The sequence below is a fragment of the Venturia canescens genome, chromosome 10, assembly GCF_019457755.1.
Source record: "Venturia canescens isolate UGA chromosome 10, ASM1945775v1, whole genome shotgun sequence".
NCBI lineage: Eukaryota > Metazoa > Arthropoda > Insecta > Hymenoptera > Ichneumonidae > Venturia > Venturia canescens.
In genome coordinates, this window is record NC_057430.1 from 14,388,820 (window position 1) to 14,413,227 (window position 24,408).

The window sequence follows — 24,408 nt, forward strand, 5'->3', positions numbered from 1 at the left end:
AGGAATTCAAAAAATGTGTTTATCGATTGTGGTTGAGCTTTGAATATTCAAAAATGCAAGAATTTTTATTTTTATTGTTTTTTTTTTTTTTTTTTCATGTTTCAGTGTCGTGCAACGATTTTCATTATTAGCTATTTTTTTTCGAATTCTCTGAACACCTCATATATCGAGATTGGAAGGAAAATTTTTTGCTGCCAAGTCTTACAAGATTTTATTCGATCTAATTGGATACAAAGAATACAAATGATGTTCACATTTAAAAATTACAAGAAATATTATCATCGTTAAAACTACATTTTATTATCGAGTTATTCTCGAATTTCATTAATTCAAAACATTTTTCATTTTTATTTTTTTATTTTTTTTTTCGTCAATGCCAGCATTGCTCAGTTATTTGCATGATTTCTGCATTTTCTAAGAATCTAAGAATACTTACGATCTAATTTAAAATGTAATTGATCGGATTTACTTTAACTTGGATTAACGAGCGAGTGACACGAATGTGAAAGGATCACAAGCCTCTCGACGGAGCACTCAATGAGGCTTCCAGTTCCACATATCGAAGTTAACTTTTTTGGATGTCTGAGATGCGCTATACATCTCGATCTCACCGCACGTTTGACATTTAGCGTGCAAACGAAACTCGTCCTTATATTGAAAAACCATCAAAGATCTTGGGCCTTTGCAAAACGAAGAACATTTTCCGTCTGCCAAAGATTTGCGAAAACTTTCGATGTCCAGCGTGATCGGTAAGTACAAAGAGCAACCGTCACAACTTAGTTTGTATTCGCTAATATTCGCGGAAACTTCTCCTCGCTGAGGGCTCACGATTACCGATGACTTGAGCAACGTCTCCGCAAAGAGAGCAAACTTTTCTGCTTCCTCCTCCTTAAGCTCGTTGCATTTTCGACAAAGCGATTTTTCTAGAATATTTTAAAATACATTTTTGTTATGAATCAACAGTTACGACTTCAATTTCACAACTTCACTGCGTTTTATCTTAGAACCAACCATCATTCCGACTATTTTTCAATTCCCTACCCGATCACGCGTTCAATTCTTCTAAACATGATAATTACACATTACGAAGGTTTTAATGATCCTTATTTCGTTTCAAATGATGTTATTTACGATGTTTTATTTGCATTTAAGGGGTCTACCCTAATTAGAATTTTCAAAAAATCGATTTTTTTTATTGCATTTTTCGAATATACATATTTAAAAGTATCACACCAAAATTTTACAAGGATCTGAGCAGTGCCGCGCCATTTAACTATTGAATCTAGAAGTATTTTTATTTTTTTCTCCGCTCATCCATTCTAGAGATTTTATCAACACCCTTTTTAGACCTGTCTTCTCCATTTTTCTGTACGAAAACTGAGTAAAATAAATATAAGAAAAAAATTTTGTGTATTTTTCAGGCCTAACGCTTTTTATATCCATATTTATAATTTATAACGGTCAAAAAAATTCGTGAAAATAGTCTTTTTTGCCCGTCATATTAGAATAGACCCCTTAATTCAATCCAATAGCAAAAATGTGGTCTCACTTGTGTCGGTGGATGATTGGTGCTCAGAAACGAGATTCGCTTTTCTCACAGTTGACAATTTATCAGACTCGAATTCTTCCTTTATCGTTGACAGCGTCTGGATCCAATTCGAACGTGGATTACTATTTTCTGTGGGAAGTTTGAAAATTGAATAAAAATTCAATTCACATTGATTGATTTGACGTACTGAAAGGGGAATTGGATGAGCTCAGGAGTTTTGCAAACAAAAAGAAAATGAACTAGAAGCATTGACCGGTACCTTCGGAAGTTTCTGGCTCCAGCTTTATGCGCGCCAGCGTCAAAAGCTGGTACCGGTCCTCAATCACATATTTATAAATAGTCGACGCTTTCCATTCCCCCCTCAAGTCCTGACTTATTGTTTTCCAAACCGGAGAATTGTGTTTTGGAATATTCTCGAGGCCTTCGGGACCCAAAATTTTTCTAACACTGGCCGCAGCTTCATTAATGCTGAATGAAGTTTTCTTCGACATCTGAAATGAATAACAGAAGCGAAAGAGCTGAAAAAATGGGCGAACACATTGTTGGAATAAAAAACGAGAGAAATTGCATAAAAAACGGCACAAGTCGTGAAAACACGGTAAAAATTGGATTTTTGGGTGCATGAACGAACGAGCATATTTTGAAATTTCATTTTCGGGAAGAAGGTCCCAGCCAAAAGCTATGGCAAATCGGAGTCTCCGCTAGCTCATTATCAGAAACGCTAATGTTTCTTTCCCAATTAGACAATTCGATGCGTTTTATATTCTCGCATGCTCTCCTTCCCTCGTGCCCCGTCGTTCCCGCGAGAGCGCCTTTTAACGTCGCGGTAATTAATGCGCGCGGGAGATTCGGAGATACAGAGAGAGTCTCTCGCTGCAGGTGGGAGCGCGTTTTCTTCTGATGTCTCGGGACACACACAGCGGAGAAGAGAGAAATATCGAGGGAGAAAAAAATGAAGAAAAGAGAGCGAGAGGCGGAGGAGGAGGAGAGATAAAACTCGTGGCGCATCGGTAATAAAAAAAGTTCACTTGAGACTCGCTGGAGACTCGTGTGTTTCTACTCCGCGCCGCCCTCTTCGTTCCTCCTCATTTTCCCTTTTTTTCTTTCATATTTGATTTTATTGCTTTTTCCTCCCTCGATCGGCCCCTCGCTCACTTCGCAGCTCCGAATATACGAGCAGCTAAAGTTAAATAAATGTTGTATACGCGCCACGTCATTTTGGCGTCTGATGGTTATATGACGAGTTGCACCTGCCAGACACAAAACGGTCACGTGAGAGTGCGTGACTCCAGTCCGTTCGGTCTCCTCGCGCGGCGTCTTCCGATCTTTCGATCTCTCCGCCCTCGCCCCGCGCGCGATCCTTTATTTTTTCTTTCTTCCAACTCGGTCAGAGCGAGGGAGTCTCGCGGTTCGGACAGCAGGAGAATACGAGCGGGTTCGGACAGACACGAGCCCACGAAATGTTCATGCGTCCGGAGATTGATGGATCGCATCCGCGTCGCCGATTTCGAATGGGCGAATAAGAAAATTGAGCGAATCGCGTGTGCTCCCTGCCTTTTCGAAGCCTCCATCCTGCTCCCTGTCAACTTCGTAACTTCCTTTGAAGAAAATTCTCAACGAAATATTGACATTCTAAAAAATCTAATTCCCTATTACCCCGAGAACTCCCGGAGCTCCGCAAAGCGGCGCAATTAGCGCATCGAGCTGTGGAGGGTCCAGTGCCACAAAAACTTTTCATTCTAAAGCCTCTGAAGACTCGAGAGAACAGACATGAAACTGGACACAGTAGCCGCGTCGCGGACCCCACACCGAACCACTCTTTTCCTCCGTTTAAGTATCTCCCCGACAACGATATTAATTAACTTTACGATAATCCACCGGATTAACCGAGCCCCACAGAGAGACAGGATTTGTCTCTTAACTTATTGAATGTTTTTTGTTAACGGGAACCGCCTGTTTAATGGCTAATTAGTTGGGACCAGCCTTCAAAACTATTCCGATGCGAGGGGGTCCCCTCGCACCGGAAATTTTCATTCATTCAGATAAAATCGTCGAATTTTCCTTCTCCTTTTGACGCAGATCCGACGATAGACCGATATTTATGTACCCAATAGGTATAGCTGTGTTGCGTAGAGACTACAAGCGTGTAGGTGGACAAATATGCGCATATTTCTTCAAACAGAATCCCATCGAATACTTCCCATGTCAATGGATTCGAAAAGAATTTATTTATACAGGCAATTCCATAGGCAAAAGCGATTAAAATTTTAATGAATATCGTCAAACTCGAAAATATTCTTGAGGAGTCGGTGCATTTTTCTCTCGTTTGGTATCAGCGCCATTGAATTGATTACCAAATTGACTGACGCATGAATCTAAAAGAAGGATTTGAAACTCGTACATTTTGTTCTTGAATATATGGACTGCACGAAACAACCGATTTCTCTCATTATTCCAAGCAACATGTTTATTCCCCGAGCGAGCAGGAAGCCTGAATTTTTCAACAGTCGTTTCGAGCAGAAGATTCGACTCGAGTTGCCCCGTACGAGTATCAATTCGTTCGAAAATCTTGACATTTTATCTAAACCGTTTACAGCTTTCGTTTACGGGAACACGAGTATCGAGAAAGTACATACTTTATGGATAGAGAATAGAGATCGAGCCAGAAAGGGCACCTGCCACGTGGGGGCTTCTCGTCTCCCTAGACAAAAACGCCGAGATCGTTATCTCCGCTGAATAATACTCGAGTGTGTGTCCATCAGTTGAGGAAATCGAAGAAATAAATAGAAAGACCCACCCACGACGCTGATAGTTTTTTCTAATGGGGTGAAAACGATGCTTCAACAGCAAATTCTAGTAGTTGGAATGACCGTGAAGATTGAAAATATTATTTGTCCACGCAATGAAATTTTCTGTTTTTTCATTTGATTGAAAATCGAATGATTGAAGAAATTTTCAAGCAAAACAGCGAACGAAATGATTGAATGAAAAAAAGAGTCCTTTGGAAAGTGACACTTTCTCGGGTCCCCGATCCTCGGGAAGCTCTTTTTTCATTTTTCCACTCAAAATCGAACTCCCCGTGCACTCAAGGCCCAGCAAACACACTCGTTTTTTCTTGCTCTTTCTGTCTCTCCCTCTCTCTTTATTTTTCTCCCTCGCCTACGCAACATTTGATATATTTGCTCGCAGTGCTCGTACACTTGCCGATCTCGTGTGTCTTTTTGTGTCGTTCCTCTCGATATTTTATAAGATCGAAGGTAGAGTATACGGTCGAGTGTGTCTCGCGGGTGAATTATCGCGGTATTTTCTGTGCTCCGGGTTGCTGGCCGCCGGGGAGGCTTATTAAAATGTACTGTCTCCGTCTGTCCTTTATGTCGAGTACACTGGCAGCAAGTTAAATGCCTCGGTGGCAATAACGTCACTGGTATTATGTGGTTTACCAAAGCGACGCGCGAGAGCAGGGAGAGAACGCGAGAAAAGAGGCGTTCGCGATGGAGAGTGCATTGCAGGAGCTACGGCGCGCAAACGACGCTGGAAATTCTATATTCTCAATTATATCTGTATAGCCTCGTCTCTCCCTGGGTATATACAAACGTATAAATATATAAATATAATAAGCACAAGCGCGTGCGCTCGGCGCAAGTGCTCGTGCGACAAGTGACAGCAACAAGAAACTCTCACGTACCGTTTACTCCATTTAAACTACGCACAGGGTGTCCCGAATGGACTGGAAGCTTTAACAGCGTGCGAGGAAGGGCTAAAAAAATGCGCTGGAACCGTTGGACTGATCAGAGAAACTCAAAATTCAAGTTTTTTTGAGTAACTCGAGAAAATAATCAAATGACTGAAGGAGCTCAATTTTTCAAATTTTTTTTCTCATTTTCTCGTGATCGAGCGACGAGTCGAGCGACTTTCTCCACCGCGATTCGTTGGGACTCCTCCAAGACTAATGTTCTTCGGAAACGTAATAAAGTCACCCTGTACATTCACGTGTGTACATTTCTGTGTACGTATAAAGCGTTCCGCACAGTTCCAAAGGCGGTGCACGCGCGACGTATGGCTCGCGAAACTCGTGCCCGCGTCGAATCGGGATCATGCAAACTGGATTTAATTAACGACCGTCAATCAGCCCATTATGAAACCGCCGCGGGAGTGCGATCGAACTCGCGTGTGCGATTTTTCCGCACGAGGATATACACAGTCGTGTACGGACTTACCAGCGTGTCGCGGGGGAGGACGCGGGGAGCTCAAGAATGAGATCTCCGCGTAAGCGTTGGCTAAATGTTCAAGACAAGCCTTCTGCTAATGAAGTCCATTTTTTTATTTCAACTGAACCAAGCGCTCTGATGTGACTCGTAATTTATCGAATACTCCCAATCAAAATCATTCGTGAAAAACACTCACGACCCGTGAAAAAATTGCCGATGCTTACCATATGGCCGATGCTTGGCTCGATACTGGGTAAACGACCGTTGGGACTCAGCGTTGGGCCCGAGTACGGGCCAGCATGTTTGCCCACGTTTAGTCAATGCTAAACTTGGGCATTGGCACCCGACAACCAGCCAACCCTCGGCCGGTGTCGGTTTATAACTGGCAGCCAACCGTTGGGACTCGACGTTGGGCCCGAGCATGGGCCAGCATATTTGCCCACGCTTATAGCCAATGAAGAATTTGAGCATTGGGACCCGACAATCGCCCACGCTTGGGCCGGTGTCGGTTCATGACTGGCAGCCAACCGTTGGAGGCCATCATTGTCCCATACCTCGGGTTAATACTGCTCGCCTTATTTTTTAAAATCTGTACCTGCTATATTGTTAGATATACAATCGGTATCCGCTCATCAGCCTAGGCTCAGCCAGCACTGTCTTGCAACGGCAGCAATTGATGATCAACTTCTGGTCATCCATTAGTTGTTCATCAACCAATTTGTTATTATTAATCCATGAATATTTTGTTGCTCGCACTCACCAAATAATAATCGACTCTTTGAAGCAATTTTTTTTTTCAGTATATATAATATTTAGTGGACATATGTTGTGTTATCTTCATTTTTTTGATATTGCAAATGAATTAAGATTTCTTGTATAACAATAATAATAACGACAATAATATCAATAATAATAATAATCTAGAGACGCGGCAGCGTCTTGACGCCAAGTATTGAGGTAAAGTGTAGGCAGAAAGATTCAAGACGGGCCGTGTATCTTTTAATAATATACAGATTAGTCATTTAATTTTTTCGACTTTATTAATTAATCGGCTGAAGGATAAACTTTTTTCAATTTTCTTATCAAAACTCGTACGAGCTAATAAGTTATCGAATTACATGAAAATTTGTTTCCGGGTATTTTACGGTTGTGTACCAAATTTGGTCTAAATCGGTTGAGAATTAAAAAAGTGATTTCAATATGTACACATATGATACAATACCAGAATGGGCCCAATATTTTATTTTGAGAATGTTGATACAAAAATAGGAAGTAGTCGATAGTGTAGTGGTTAGCGTCTCGGACAAACTAGGTAGACATTAGGTAGGAAAGTTGTAGGTAGGCAGTTCAAATCCCCTCTGAAAAATTTCAACTCTAAAGAAAATATAAGGAACTGTTTTTTTTTTTAACTAATTAAAATTTCCACAATGACGGATAATTGTATAGGGTGATAAAATAAGCATGATTGAAAATAAATATTATTTAATTAAATAATCGATAACAGGCATTCGCTGGGGAATGACGCTGGGTGAATGTGGGGCTAGCATTGGGCAGACACCGGCCCAGCGTTGGGCCGTTGTCCAAACTAACGCTGGGCCGATACTGGTCCCAAGCGCTAGCCTACCGTAGGACCGTAGCTATCACTCCAACCGTGGTGCTACGGTTGGCCGAGTTATATTGCCAACGGTCGTCCAACCATCGCGTATAGTTGGCGCGGTACTGCACCAAGCTTGGGCCAATGGTGCCGTTTTTCACGGGGAATTACACCTCGAGACGAAATTCCCATGCTCGGTCTTACCCTGCAAAGACAATGGGCTCAAACTACCCGAAGGACTCGCGATCGAAACTTTTTCGATGCATTATCTTCCTTGAAGCGCCGGTGTCGAATCGGCTCTCGATTTTCCTTCCACTGGCGAATGGAGTTCGCCAAAACCTAGAAAAATTGCTTCAGTTTAAAAAAAAAAAGAAAGAAATAACAAATTCGAAGTGAGAATTATGGAAAGGCGCATCGAAACGTAGTTCCAGGCACGATTTTCCAAGCAACCGAAACGATTGAGCATCAATTATGAAAACTCAATGTTCTGGAGACACAAAACAACGAATTTGAGGAGAAAACTTTCGTTATTTCGTTTATGGGATAAAAACGAAAGGAATTCAGTTGAGGAACGATAATTCCACCGAATTTTGTAATCTAGAATACGGAGATTTTTGATAAACAGGGATCCAGCGCCGTGTCCGGTGACCTCAAGAGTGTCCTGAGAGTCCGATTATGCGATTTTGGTTCAGAATTCAGAGTGGGAAGCAAAGCCCTTGGGAAATTTCACGGTCTCTCTGTTTCTCTTTATTACAAAGTCTAATTGTGCGAGGTTCCCGCGGTCGTCGTCGTTCGTGTATTACAAATACAGGAACAAAAGGCAGTACTACATCTGCACTCTTTACAATTGTCCTCTTAAATTAGTGTACCGTAAATCAAATGTATTCTGACACATCTTCATTCCAATACATCTATACTCTTTATTCATAGAAAATAGTATATTACACCACAAGGGCAGAAAGTTTGATATTCCTGCACTGCGCGTCACAATGCCCGAGGCGAAGCCGAGGGCATTTGACGCGCAGTTCAGGGCTATCAAACTTCTGCCCGTATGGTGTATACTATTTTTCTTCATAGCCGGTCGAAAGTACGTTTCTTCCGAAATACGCAACTATCGATAGAAGATGTTTTGATGCCTGCCCCCGACATTTGCTGCACGAGCGAAGCGAGTGCTGCTGGTCGGGGGGGCAGGCATCAAAAAAACAAGATATTAGCAAAGATAATTAATATGAATATTTGCATTCCTATGAAGCTGAAAATAAATCATTATTCCGAACGACTATTATTCATTTTATCAGCCTGGTCACTTTATTTTTGGCTTTCACATTGATTTTATCTGGAAGGATAAATGTATGTTATTCGTTCGGATTTGTACTGTTTTGATAATAGTGCTTGGAAATAATATGGCATTTCCATAACATATTTCCGAATGAATAACATAATCTTATTCGTACGGTTTGCAGATGACTAGACACAACCTTTCAAAAAACACGTAAGCAATATCTGTTCAAACGTCAAACGTCAAAAGTAAAAAAAATAATTACGTCAAACCTTTCGGAATGCAGAAAAAAGTTTTTGCTCCCGCCGAGACAAATGAAGCGCATGCAGTTTTGACAGCGCAGAAATGTTATCTTTCGACTAAGGTGTGCAGAGAAAAATTTTTGCTCCCGCTGTCACAGCGAGCGTGTTTTTTTTTTACCAATGCAGGAATGTTGAACTTTCGGCCCTGAAATCGGGGCCGAAAGTGCGTACTTTCGACCGAGGTATGAAGAAAAAATCTTTACTCCACTACATCTGTACTTCTATACGTCTGTATTCTTATATATTTGCATTCTTTTACACCTATTCTCCAATTCAACTGTATTTTCTTACAACTGTCCTCTTGTACACATGCATTCTTAATTCACGCAAAATAATCTCTATTCTGATACAACTGGATTCTTTCACAACCGTACTCCAATACATCTGTAATCTAAAATCATACAAAAATTCTTTATTCTCCTACGACATCATTCTTCTACAACTGAATTCTCGTACAACTCTACTCTGATACATCTGTACTCTGGTTCAACTTCATTGTCATAATGAAATAATAGAACATCGAAACTTGCTGTAGCACGATCAATAGGCTTCACGAGCAGATCCAAATTTTGATTGAAACACTATCTAATTGAAAATTTCTAATGATAAATTAATTAACCAAAATCGATTAATCAAAGATGATCAATTGTTTCATTATGAGAATGAAGTTAAACCAGAGTACAGATGTATCAGAGTAGAGTTGTACGAGAATCCAGTTGTAGAAGAATGATGTCGTAGGTGAATAAAGAATTTTTGTATGATTTCAATTACAGATGTATTGGAGGACGGTTGCGAAAGAATCCAGTTGTATCAGAATGGAGATTTATTTTGCGTGAATTAAAAATGCAAGTCTATAAGAGGACAGTTGTAAGAAAATACAGTTGAATTGGAGAATAGGTGTAAAAGAATGCAAATATATAAGAATACAGACGTATAGAAGCACAGATGTAGTGGAGTAAAGATTTTTTTCTATGAATAAAGAGTATAGATGTATCGGAATGAAGATGTGTCAGAATACATTTGATTTACCGTATACTAATTTAAGAGGACAATTGTAAAGAGTGCAGATGTAGTACTGCCGAACAAAAGACCCGCGAGGTCAAGGCACTGTTAGCTTCTTTGAGCACTAAATTATCGACGAACGAATGCGATCGGCCAATCCCGCCCACGGGGACGACGAAGGGGAAAAAGTCTGACGTGACACGGGGGTGAACTCGAGCAGCGAAAATGCCAAGGAATTCGAAGAGATTGAGGATAAAAAGAGTTGCCTCAAAAGAGGATCGAATCGGATGAACGAGAGAAACTATTGAAAAGTTATAATAAGCGATAAATACGAATGTAGACGAAGGGTGAAAAGTACACGAGGATCGTACGCGTAACGTTTCAATTAAATTCCAGGTGGCAATAAAATCGGGTTAAATACGGAGGCTAAAAGCGTGGAGCGAGGTAGCGAGCGTGTTCGACTCGCTCTTTTAATTAGCTGCTTCGAGTAGTACAGCGTATTACAAGCATTAAGATTTTCCTCCTCGTACTTATAAGAGCGTTAGCAAAAGATTGGCGTCCAATCACGCAGCCCTCTTTGATTGTAAAGTCATTTTTTCGCTTGTTTAATTATTTATTTGGAGTGCAAGGTTCGTATGTGAATCCGCAGTATAAACGATGCTCGAAGGAAATTCTCGGGCTCCGGAGCTTCATTGCCAGAAGCCAACATGACTTTTCTCCGCTGAAACATTGAACTCGCCAACGCGTTTGCAGCTGCTCGCTCGCGCGCGCACGAACGTTAGAAATTTTATGAACATAAAGTGTAAAAGTTGACAAAGTTTCAATGCTCAAGGCGACACGACACTAACAGCGTGTCATTCAAGAGGCTGTCCACTCGCTCGAAAACTATTCACTCTCTCGAGTCTTCCTCGGATTATCCGAACCAATAAAATACATAAAGACAAATAGAAACGCGAAGAAAAAATATCGAAGATCGTTCGTGCGCACGTTTCTCGATCCCTCGCGCTCGAGTGCTGCGATAATTGAGCTGCTCCAAGGTGCAATAAACACACCACGTACAGGCAAATCAAACGCGCTCCATCTTCTCAGGCAAAGAGTTTCAATGGAGAATCATCGAATAAAGTATTTCTGGGATTCCAAAAAAAATTTCGTCTTTTTTACTCCCAATGACGAGCAGGGACATTCTTTTTTCAATGATCGTCACAGCGTTGCTAATAAACTTTAAATTCTTTCATTTGAGCGACTGTTGTAACCGATGCCCCGAGGATCGCGTAAATAAATGACGAATGAGAATGAAAAAGGGAAGGAAGGATTCATTGTCATTTATTTGAAGGGGGCGAAGGAAGGGCGGTAAACAGCAAGAGACGAAGAAAGAAAGAATTGAACAGCTGCTGTCGTGCGTCCCTTCGAGCTAGTAATAGTGGAGCTTGTGCAATGCCGTATATCGCAGAAGAGTACCCAGTAAACTGCACATACACTCGTGGACCAGAGGCGTGCAATCGTCTCTTTCTATTTCCATCTCCCTCTCTCTCCCTTCTCTCCCTCCTTCGTTTGAAAATATCCAACGTTGAAATTTACGAGAAAACATAGTTGGACATCGTCATGCACATTGCGTATATGTTGTGTGTGTGTGTACACACATGAAAAGTTAGTGCGTATAAAACACTATAATAGTAATCTTGTGGCAGTGCGCGGGGTGCTGGTATTATTCGTATTTCGTTTGTCGTGTTGTTAGCACAAAGAGACGTCATTTTACGACAAAGAGTACGACAAACTACAACACACAACTCGGTTCTATAGAAAACGACAAAACTTTCTGTCCCTCTCTTTCCCTTTATCTTTTAAACTCTCGCTCGCTGTGTTTTCCTCCCTCGCCACATTTACACCCGCTGCAACATCGCTACTGCCATTATATTAACCAACTGACCATGCCAGCTCTCGTATCTCGTACAGAAGATATCTCACGTACGTACGCACGCCGAAAGACGGAGCGAGGAGCCGCGACACGAGCCGTTGTATTTTCCTCCGTGAGAGCTCTCGAGACTCCATTTGTCACGTCGGAGAACGACCGTGTCCAAATATTGTTGCGAGGGTGGCCAACTCTATACTGCACTGAATCTCTCTCGCTCGCTCTCTTCTTCTTCTGACTTACAGAAGAGACGAACGAGATTATGAAAGACTCTGCGAATGCCTTGTATATCTCTCGTACCTCTGCGCAAACGACAATCTCGCCACGGGATATTTCAGCCCGGACACGTGTACCTACAACGTGCTACTTTTGTCATTATTTTCTGCTCAGTGATTCCGGAGCACGATGTCACAAAACGATGAAAATAAGTGAAGAGATTTATCTGATTTTCAATCGGTTGAGTCGAGAAAATGTTGCAACGCGAATATCACATTTACTGAGCGTCGTTAACAACATCCTCAGTCGAATAATTTCCACTTTTTCGTAGCCTTAATTAGTGTCTTGGGCCCAGTAGATTGGCATTGTTCGTGCCCAGGGCAACGTTCCAGTGAGTTTCAGCATCTGCTTACAATCTTTGTTGAAAACACGTTGAAAAATCATATTTTTGGGCTGCACATTATTGAAGCGTTTAATCATAGAAATTGGTAGAAAGGGAGCATTTATTCCGAAGAAATGAGACCCAATAAAATGAGATTGAAATAAAGTTTCAGTTTTTCCAAACTTCCAAACTTTGATGCAAATGTATGAGCTTTGAAAAAAACACTTTTCTATTGACCCATCAGGTGTTGGTTGTCCGGAAGTTAAACCATTTCCGGTGGCACGAGCTCGAAGCCTTTCTCCATGTTTTTAATATCGAGCACGACTCCATCACGATTTTCCTAATGTTCCGAACGAATACAATTCAATCGAGCTCCGTCATGACTTTAATTGAATTTATTAAATGTGAAGTCGCGTTTAATTCCGAGGAACAGAGGGCTCGAGCTGATTCTGACGTTCACACAAGAAAATTGATTAGCAATTGAATGGAGCGTGACTGTACCGTTTCCGTGGGGTTTTTATGAGACAATCAAAGATTTCGTGGAGTGTTTGGCTAAAGAATGGTTAATGCTTCCGGTGGGAGAGCTTCGAAGCAAGACGTCGAAAGCAGCGTTTGGTGGGGTTTTTTCCACTGTTTTTCGTCTCCCCGATAGATCCGTGTTGATGCTCGGTCTCGCCTTGACCCTTTTCAACCGACACCTCATCGCGGTGGGTTTCTCGTCGTTCCCCATTTTTTTATCATCGCAGGTACGGCGAAGAGTACGTTACGGGCGGATCGAATGTGTTTTTTCTTTGTCTGGAGCACGCGGTGTTTCTCCCTCGTTGGGCTATAAGGTCGCGGGTCCCGGAGTTGGAGCGAGAGCGCCAGCACGGAAAGAAACGACGGCTCGCGCGCCCGTTCTCCCTTCCTTACCTGAGGCCAGCGGTGCAATAAAAAAGGAGGAAGGAAAAAAGTAAGGAAAAAAAGGACAACGAGGGATGGCACGCGCCAAGGAAGCGGCAGAGGCCAAGACCGATCGTCCCGACCAGCTGCCTTTTGCCTTTCCTCTCCTCCCTCGGCCCCTCGCCCGCTTTTCTTTATCTTTTTTCTTCCCTCCCGACGATTCTCTTTCACTTTTTCACTTTAACCCGCACAATATTCACTCGATCTTGTGAGATGATCCGAGCGTCTTCTGTGCGGGTGCCGTCATCGCGCAGGCCCCAAAATCATTCCAATTCCCATAAATCGCCGCAGTCATTGTCGGCCCAAAGAGATCTCCGTTTGCAATGAAAATTTTTCGAATTTATTGATTACCAGCGTAAGAGAATAATTCTATAAAAAACTTTGAGCAAATACGAAACAGCTGAGCCGTCTCGAATCCTCGTGCCCCCACTCATCGGGCGTAAAACCATCGGCGTGCGCGTGCTCCTCTCCCTCTATCACCGCGCACGCACCCATAAGATCCGAGGGTCGAGAAGACTCGACGGTTGGGACGCGGCGGTAAGTCTCCTCGAAATCCGAAGTGCGCATAAAAGAATCTTGTCTTCGTGCCATTCGGAAGAGGACGAGGCCTCATTACAAAGCCTGGCAAACACGGGGGCCGAAAACTTAAACCTGCGCGGGGCGAACGCACCACCCTACCAGGATGAATTTCGGTTACGATTCAGCCACTGAAACATATCCCAAGGGTGGCCACTCGTGAACAATGGATGAAGATAGACGCGAGGACGTCGATAAATATCCGTCAAAATTCACCTCGCCTCTCCGAGGATTTCGTGCGATCTCGTCGAGCCGAGCTTCGAAACGGACGATCAAGCGAGAAGCCAAAAGATACATTGGTAGCTACGTATAAATATACGCACATATTTAAACGAGAATTCACAAGCATACATATGTTAAACGTAACGAATTTAGATTCGCGATTGTCGAATCTGTTCGAAACCAGTCACAGAGTCTCGTGAGAGATCCATAAGCGCGATAATTAATTAAGAATGTGGCCTGTATAGCTTTCTCTCTTGCGCTCGAACTGACGAATAAATGGAAATTAGTCTGCGAGCCCGCGCACCGCCGCCCTCTCTACAAGAGTACGAATTTCTCGCTGCTAAATATACAAGTTGATAAAACTCGTCTCGCCTCTGTGTGGTACCGTATTTTTACACTTTTTTCATTTTTTTTTATTATTTTTTTTTTTTATCAATATTACAGACTCGTTTGTGTCTGTGCTCATAATACGTACGGGCGTTATAACGATGAAAATTTATTGCGTCCATCGATCGCTAACGAGAGAAGCATTCGTGAGACGATACCAAAAGATAAAACCAGAATTACAAATGTATTTCATTATATTTATACCTCAGAGCTCCCCCCCGACTTCGCTGTTTCTCGCTTTCTGCCTCCGCCTCTCTATTCTCTGTCGAGGTTTTTCGTACGGTGGACGTACAGGGCCGACGAAATGTTGAGGCAAATGTGCCACCTCCGGGACTCTCGAGGAACGTCAGGAAATTGTCAAGTATCGTGAAGAATCGCCCAACAAGATTTTCTCACACCCCCGAGAACTCGGACAAGGTTTTTCGAACTCTCGCACCGCAGTCGGGAACAATTAATCACGCAACACCTTCGCCAAGGTCCGAGGGCACGAGAGAGAAGAAGAAAATTAGGCAAGATACTCGCAAAAGGAAATAAAACGACTCGTGAAAAAAAGAGAATCAGGGGAAACAGAAACAAAAACATGCTCCTCGACTCGCCGGAAAGGGCCCGGCCCAAGTAGTACGAGGCAATGAGAACCGGTTGCCTTGCACCCTTTTTTCACTCTTTTTCCTTCCTTCCTCCGCTATATGCAGGATGCACAGAAAAAACAGAGGGAAACAACCGGCCCAGGAGAGACCGGGATAAGGCCGGACTCAGAACTACTCGTTTTTCGTTCTCGACTCTACTCCCATTCACTGAAAGAGCTCCCGGGGATGCTCACACCCTCCTTTCGCAATCCTCTCTTTCTCTCTCTCTCTCTCTCTCTCTCTCTCTCTGTCCAAGAGCCTCCGCGCACGATCGCGTAACGGCTACCTGTGCACCCAGATGCGCTCCCGTACAGCTCCAGCTATACAACTATATGCGAAGCCTCGCATTCGTTTCCTCACAACACGAAGTCGAATAAAAAGTTCTCCAGCAGTGGTGATCCAGCAGTGATTTGAAAATCGGATGGGGATCGTGGAATTGGTTTTTTTTATGAAACAGCAGCTCGAAGCAGCTCGTTTCTTTCAATAATTGTAACAACTACGAAAACGATTTAAAAATCCCTTCGTTTCCCATGAGATTTCGATTTGAATGACGAAAAAAATTGTTTTCTCGAGACACGAGCTTTCGATTTCGAGTCAAACGACCCGAACTTTTGTTATATTCCAGGAGAAGATCTCGAATTAGCTGGGAACGCAACACGGTATTGACTCTTCTTTAGGATCAAGTCACTCAATTCCTTTACCCAAGGACGAGAGCCACGTCTGGGTCGCAATGTGGGAGTGCAAGAATGATTTTTGCGAGTTTCTAGATGATCTAGGCTCTGATTGATGGCAGGTTAACCTTCAGCGGTGTGAATATTATAAGTTTGTAAATAAGTACTCACAAAAGATAGTTTCTCGGTTTTAAGCTGATGGATATTTTATTTGGTCGGATTTCTCCTGATTTCCTGGTTTACAGTCGCGACCAGTACGGAACGTCGTCGTAGGGGTTTCAAGTTACAACTTGTTTGACGAATAAACTTATTATTTATAATTAAGTTCTAAACTTTTACAAAGTGTTACTCTAGTTTTAATTGACTGAATTTTATTTCTGAGGTTTTCGTGATGAAGTTTGAGATTGTGAGCTGCTGAGGATCAAAAACTTTTCATTTCATCCGTGCGTGTATGAAATTAATCTTACAACGAAACTTTTTAGGGGTAACATTTCCTTGATAATCGATAACGATCATTAAAAAAATGGAAAAGTCAAATTTTATTATAGAATAATGGCCAAATTGTAAAAGGATTTTGAAGTTCTGGACACTTGAAATTTTCGTGGGTGCAAAAAATGTGCACCAGTGTGTTTTATCTCCGGGTCAATGATAATTTGTGAAGAACGAGATTCAATCGAAGTTTTGAAATTCGTTCAGAGCATCCCAACAGCCTCCGTTGCGATTGGAGAATCCAACCAACAACTGGACGGATTTGAGCTCTCATAGTGCCAATATCTCTAAATAAATTACGACGAAGAGCGGGTGTAAGGAGGTCGGATCCTAAGAAACGTTCCACATTTATCAGCCGCTCCAAATCAGCACTAATTTCGTTGCGGAGATGAAGCGTTTGCTGCTGGCTTAGTAAACGATGAAATTTTACGTGAGCCATTGAAATTTATGGAATAAAATATGATTCGAGATTTCGATGGCGCGGAAAGATCGATATTCGGGCTACTGATTCTTACGTTCGTTTCCCCGACGGGGGGGTGGGGGGGGGGGGGGGCTGGCATTCGAAGATTCGTGAGCAAAGCGTACCCACGTGATATATCGTGGGGGGAACCGAAGAATCAAATTGGAACACCGGAAACACCCGCTGGGCTTGCGAGTTCCACGCTCCCACAAGTTTTTGATCCCATTATTCGCAAAAGTTTTCATTGACCACGTGTTTTTCAATGAACTTTCTATTTTTCCTTCGTTCTAATGTTCTAATTAATAACTCGTCCACGAAGCGTGGGAAAGCGAGGGATCGTCGTCGACCAAAGTGATTTTTCAAGCTCCTCACATTAATCCAAATCACCGTAATTGAGTCCTGAAATAAAGCGATTCGAATGAATCACTCGTTCTTATATATTTCCAGCCAGCAAACGCTGATCCGATCGCCTCCCAAAATATCGAGCCAACTTCCGAGCGTCGTTCGCACCGTAATGGAAATACGGGCCCGGAAATGCTGCATAATTACTGCGGCACCGATAGAGATCTTCCGCTAATTGAGCTCGCTAATTCCTCGGGAATCAATCGTAATAGAAGATCGATCGTAGTTTGAGATTCATTCGCGTATTATTAAGGGAAAAGTATCGACGAATATGTTGTATCGCTACGACGAGCTTCGATTTATATAATTGCGTGATGGAAATGCACTTGGATAGAGGAATATCTGTACATTAAATGCACGCATCGATCGTGTCGGGCATACGGAGCGACAATTAAATTGCGCGGCAAAGATCCGGCGGTGGGAATGCTTCGAGGATGGATAATAGGCAAGATTAGGAGAATCGAGTCCCTCCCTGGGAGTCGCTTTACTGCCCGATCGGTTTGATTCTCGCGACGATCCGCAACAGCACAAATGCCCATGGCACTTGTGCGTGTGCGGTCGTTACAGTGATCCACGTTTATATACTCGCGGTGAACGCGAACCTCCTCGGGACCATCATCGATTGCAATATTATCTCGCAAATATACATCTGCGTTTAATACGCGCATGTGCACACATAAATGAGACTGCGGATGGCCTAATAGAGAAGAAGGAGAGGAAAGACAGAGAGCGAGAGAGAGAGAGAGAGAGAGAGGGAGGGAGGGAGAGCCCACGCATGTACACGATCTCCGTAGCATCGGGTCCAGACTAATATGCATATCCGTACGATTAATAGCTAATGGCCCGACGGCAATGCTCGCCCTGCGTTCACGGAGACTCTTCTTTCTGCTCGAATATATCTATGGACGTTTGGAAAGGTAAAGGTGCTTTGTGCAGGCGAGTAACTCCAAAGGGTAATGTAAGGATCGAAGCACGCGCGAGAAAGTATTAAAGAAAGAGAGAAGGATAAAATGTCACATTGAGAAACAGAGGGGAAAGAGAAAAGGGCGAGAAGGATGAGGAGTTTACACGCTCATGGGCCGAGCCATTCGATCCGCGAGACCACCCTGCGTCGAAGTCATTCGCCGTAACACAAATTTTCTCTTTCTCTCTTTCCCTCTTTTTCTTCTCTTCGCGCCTTTTGCTCGAGGACGCTTTTTACCGGGGATTCGGACTTGGGATTTTTGTGATTATGAATCGGACGAGAGTTCTTTTGGAAGCGCGAGCGAAGTAATGAAATCGGAATATCGAAGCCCTGAAAAAGTTGATTCGCCGAACGACTCGGAGAAATAAACCCGGTGATCCGAACGTTTTTGGCTGTCGCTAATTTTAGAGGGAGAATCGCGCGTTCCCCGACCCCGCGGAATCCCCTCGAACACAATCGTTCGTCTCGGGGCATCGCTCAACGTCGAAAGCTACAAGCACCGATGCCCATATAGTCGTCTCGAAATCTCATCGAGCTCGCCTCTTCTCTCGTGTACTTTAAGGCCTCCCTCCCTCCTGCGCCCTAGTCCTATGCCCTATTCCGCACCGCGTCTGTCGACGACGACGACGACGACAGCGGCTCTCGGAGCTGATGACAAGGGTTGTATATCGGAGCGGAGGAGTGGAGAAGCGAGTGAACAACGAGACGCAGCCGAAGAATAATACGCCGCACTTTCCTTTGAATCTCATTTTCGAGGAACGAGGCCGCGGGAGCTCTTGCGCAACAATAATCGAAATATAACTTGATCTTTACAGCAAATTTTCCACTGCTCGAAGCCCCCGAAACTCGTTCCCATTCGCGTCGATTTCTTTCGCTTCTTTATTATTTTTATTTACAATAATTCGTCTTCCGCCTTTTTCAGTACGACTCCAATCGAATTCAACTTAATTTCTATATCATTCACAGAGAAACTGCTGCGATCCCGTGAGAATTGCCGGAGCCCTGAATCAGGCCGCACGAGGGAGAACAACGCACGAGAATCCTCGCGTATGATATTTCGATGTTGTTCCTCGCGAGCACACGCGATTAAAGAAACCCGGACAAGATCCGAGCTTCGAGCATTCTCGTATAATAGTTCGCAAACGAGGAAAGAAGAGAGCCCAAATGAGAGGCGGAGAGGGAGAGAGAGAGAGAGGGAAGCGAGAGGAGCGGGGGTTATATGGGCGAGAAAACGGGCGTCTCGTGTCCATTGGGACATTATCGTAGATTTTCTCGACGTTGCTTTACTACGTTTATCCGCACCCCTGGCCCTGTCTCTCCATACGTTTACGTATGCACTCGCACACATACTGCCCATGACGCGTATTTATATCTATAGAAACGCGTTTAGTCTCTCTCTCTCTCTCTCTCTCTGCCTACGCGCAAGTTCCCCGCGAGTTCGAGGGATCGTCGGACCATCAGTCTCCCGAGCTCAGACACATCCGACAGATGGAAATTCCCCCTGCGCACCTCCACGTTAATTCACTCCCGATGAGAAAATCCGAATTGCTCCTGTTAATTAGCAGCGATCCTCAAACCCAGAAGCACCACGATCCGCACCAAAAAGCTTGTTCGAACGGAACACGAATTGCCGGGGATCCAGAAATAGTTCCAGAGCCAGTTTCGCGTCGAATGGGCATCGATAGAGAGCTCTCGTTAAGACGCTGCTTCTTGAAACATTATATCGCGCTTTCATTGTTATTCTTCGTTATATGAGAACTCGTGTCGAATCGCATGGGAAATGCTGCGTTTGAATCTTCAAACGAATTTATTTTCGTAGGATATTTGAAATGCAAAATCTCTCGGAGACGCTACTGCGCGCGCGCGCGCGGATGTGGAAAGGTTGTTGGAGTGAGAAAACGAGAGTCCGAGCTGATATCAATCTACATCTTCGAAGAGTCTGGCTCCGGAGCTCAAGAGTTTTACTATACATATTACGTGCGTGGATTCACCGTTGAATTTGTAAATCTATATAGACGCGAATATGAATGTAGAAAGGGTTTAAGCCATCAGATGGAAAAGGGTGGGGTGGGCCGGGGGCTGGGGAAGGTTGAAGTGAGATGGTGAAGAAGGACGTTACCTCGAGCATTCATCATCTTTATTTTAACCACACGACGAGGTAGAGCACACGAGAGGAGAGTCCACGAGGCCGCTATACGGCGGACTATCCGAGCTGCGATCTGCGCTAATAACATTCGCGTTATGAATGGCCGAGCGGGGATTCACGAACACCGGGAGCATTAATTCGTCGGCCTGAGAAGGCGCTCGCTGCTGCTGGGCATCGCGCGTTCATAATCTCTTGCTCTCGCTCATTCTCCCTTATGAATTTTCACGATGTTGAAGGAGCACGAGCGATGCATAGGGAATGAATTAAATAGAACGAAAGTCTCGAACGTGTCGAGTGCATCAAGCGAGAAAGTATAAGCACGAGAGGAAAATGAATGCTCGGTGTGGCAGAACTGGGATGGGGGAAAAATCAAATGATGCCTGGCAAGCTGAGAAAAAACGTTTGGAATAAGATGAACGATGTGTGAGCAGAGTAATGAGATTTTTTATTTGTTTTTATTTTGCTTGAAGAAGCGATAACGAGAGTCGTATCTGCTGTGGATTGTCTCGTTGCGCTCGCGAGCCGCGATGTGAGGAGCTACGAAAAAATCCATTCGAGATGGAAATTACTGGGGACGAGTATATTTTCATGTCCTGGCAACAGAGGCATTCTGGCGAAGGATTCTGAAAAAAAAATCGTTCCTTTTGTCAGATCGCGACGATATTAACAAAGGGAAAACTCATTAGAGCGTCGTTTATTTCACTCTTGAAAGGTTCCTCGCAGGCTCAACCGTTAAGATTGTCACTCGAACAAAGCGGGAGAGGGAGAGAGCGCGCGAGGGAGAGCGCAGGCGGTAAGAACAGAGAAACCCGGGACTAAATTAGTCCTCGGAAAATCGCGCGATCTATTCTCCGTGCGAGGCTTTCTTTCCTCGCGCCACGTCCCGAAATAATTGGCAAAAGAAAAGCCTGGAGAGAGCGACGGTACTTCACACACGGCCATTCCCGACGGACAATGTGAATTATTCGAGTTGGCGGCGGCGGTGGCGTGGGGTGCATACTCACCGCCATCTCTAACCGACTTTTGTACGCACCGACTAAAACTCGCGAGAGCGAGCGAGAAAGGGAGAGAAAGCCCGAGCTTTTTGGCTGTTTGCACTTGTGCTCGAGGCGACGCGAACTCTTCGCGACCTCCCGACTACGAGAAGCCAGTCGAGACAACGCTATTCCACGCTATATGCGCGCCCGAACCAACATCGGGAAGAGCAGCCCCGGCAAACGGGAGTCGCTTCGAACAACGCTTCCAACCTCGAGATAATAATGCACGCTTCGGAAACAAGCGGGAATCCCTGACTCACCGTCCACCCATCCGCTCATGCCTCATTCCTTTTGATTTTACCTTTTTTATTTATAAAATTCAAAAATCTAACGTTTTGAGGCTTCTTTAATCACGGGTAAGTGCATCGTTCCGCTCCACCGAACTGGACACGTTCCCACTCCAACGATTCGGGGATTCCCATCGCTTCCATGCAGAACCTCGAATGTACGCGAGCGAATCTCATTTTTGTGTCAACGCACGAATGCGAGTATGTTCCCAGCATGCCGCACGCTGATTCGTGGTTCCAGGCAAGAACATTCGAGAACCAAAAGCCACGGGGAAACAGAAAGACCGAAGAAGCTCAATCTCGGCTCGCCGCATCGCACACGGGCGGGAACACGGGGTGGCAAACCCCGCAGATTCTCCAGAATTTCATGTACGAGAGGGCGGTTACGGACAGGCGCAAAAGCTCTCAGCCTTTCCTGCAACGACCCACGGCTTCCGTGGACGGCAGAGTCGACGTTTTTCTGTATTTTACTTGCAATTCTCCTGAATCCGGAATTTCCGTGGCTCCAATCTTTTCGACCTTTTTTGCATTGTTTTTTGTGCGATTGTCATACGCGAGCGCAGTGGAAGCCGAGCTTTCGGAAGGTCAGGCAAACTCGTTCGTGCCTTTTATTTCTGATAATTTATGGACTTGGATAATCTGGGAATTTTCAGAATTTTGCCGGAGTATTTGTTCGAATTTTTATCGTAATTTTGAAACTGTATGAGTCGGTAGATGAAAATATTGTCGAACGAGGCTGTCGAGGATTTCCGGATACTTTTGTTCCCCGCATATCGAGAGTTCGAGCTTAAATAAAAAGGAAAAATATCGAAGAGGCTCGATTGAAATAGATCGGCCGAGTCGGGAGAAAGAGAAAACGAGGAAGCAGAAGATTGGTGGAGATTTAGCAGAAGCTCGTCGTTCTCTCGGTGAGCGTACACGAGGCGAGTTGATCGTCGCATGTCTTCGACGCAATTATCCCAAGTGGGCGAGAGATCTTTGAGTGCGATCCGTCGAGAGAAAGAGAGGGAAATGGGAGAAAGGAAAAGGGGCCAAATATATGGGCGCGTGGAAGAAAATACAACTAACTCGAGCTTCTGATTTCGTGTTTCGGGAATTCGCGACGTACGAAGTACTCAGAAATTCGAATATCCAAATTCGCGTCACTAGAAAAATCATAATTGCTTCGCCTTTCGTCGTTTCCACCGAAATCGCTTCGCCTCCTTTCACGATGCGGAATCTACTGCGCGGGGAAGGAACATCCTAAGACGTTCCCGGCCCCTTTTCTGGACTCGTTTTCCGCGCGCTACAGACGATCGCCTTTTTTCAAAAAGCTTCGTGACAAAACAGAAGTTGAAAAGGAGAGTCTACGGGGCAAAGTGGGAGTGCGAGTGCTCTCCATTGTTTAGTCTCGGAACTGTCCGCCTCTTCTCAACGCGAAAACCCACCCGGTTATCTTTCACCTCTTTCGGTATGTCTCATCGCGATTATTCTCATCGTTTCCAACTTTTCTTTTTTTCGTTTCTCGCTTGGCTCTCGTCCCCCCTTCCTCCGCGTCTACCACACCCAGATTTCGGTTTCTCAACCTCGTAGCGTGTGTTTTTTGCAATCCTCGTTTATTCAGCGAGCAGCTCTTTTGCACAATAAATGCAAAGTGCGAGTTTGGAATCTCCGTTATAGACTCGGCCAGACACTCGTTCCTTAGACTGCGAGGCGTTTACGGACAGTATTATGACTACAGCCTTAATTAATGCTCCTGCTGGATTACATGCCCCAGCCTCTCCCCCCCCCCCCCCCCCCTCGCTCTCTCGCTTTCCAGAATCCACTATTTCCTCCTTTTCTCGTTTACCTCAATATTTCAGGTCGTTTTTACTCCCTGGGATATTCCAGCGCACACAAAGCCATGGGACGATTGTTGTGGAAAGCTCGCGATGGATATCTGGAGGTTTTGTTTCTTCTTAAAAATCGGTGACTCTTTCCTGGCATAAATGTTTATTTGCCAAAACAGAGAGAATTCGTTAGGTTATTCGTCAGGAAATTCGACCACGTCGATCCATGGGTTACACTGTTTTCACACTCGGAATTTCGAATAATACTTTGTTTACGTTATCGCGACACACGTCAGTCCTTATGACTGTCAGAAATAATACTGGCTAGCTTCGGTGTTCGTTTGTAACTGAAAATATTTTCTTTCTTCCTCGCTCTCTCTCTCATTCTCTGTCTTGGCGAACTGTGCTCGCAGACGACACAGTTTCGGGGTACACGAATGCGCGAGCTGTTTCGTGAGTATTGAGAGGATTTGGAAAATTCGTCAAATTGACGTGGCCAAGGTTGGGTGGGAAATAAAATTTAGCCCCGATTTTAGACTACATTTCCGAAGTTTTTTCAACGAATTTCTTCATTCCCAGTGACGAAAAAGTGTCCAGTTTCGCTGAGAGCAAATCGCGTTAGAAAAAACTAGACGAAATTATTAGCCAGAGCATAAAGTGCGGTTATTCGAGCCCGGAGCGTCTCGAAAATAGTGTCAAGAGAGACGAGCCTCTCGTGAAACGAGTGGGTGAACGAATCGCGCGAGCCCCACGCGAGAATAAGACGTGTGCGAGGGACACGAGGAGCAAAAACGTGCGCATATAAATGTACGAGTATCCGAAGAAGACGAGTCGTTGATGAGATATGAGATGAGCCGAAGAGAGAGGGAGAGCGAGTGGAGATGAAGACGCTTCGGGGTCGGATCTGCCGTATGAGATTCTCCGGGAAAACGATTCTATCGGCGGGCGAA

General features: G+C 44.2%; 1 protein-coding gene across 1 annotated transcript; it reads right to left on the minus strand.

Moving 5' to 3' along the window:
• Positions 1–157: 157 nt before the first annotated feature.
• On the minus strand, positions 158–23,790 carry LOC122416915 (uncharacterized). Its single transcript, XM_043430066.1, has 4 exons — positions 23,479–23,790; positions 1,809–2,040; positions 1,550–1,678; positions 158–923 (listed from the first exon to the last, which is right to left on the minus strand). Exons 2-4 carry the CDS (start codon positions 2,038–2,040, stop codon positions 535–537), a joined length of 750 nt encoding a protein of 249 aa, XP_043286001.1. The 5' UTR covers positions 23,479–23,790; the 3' UTR covers positions 158–534.
• Between the last annotated feature and the right edge of the window lie 618 nt (positions 23,791–24,408).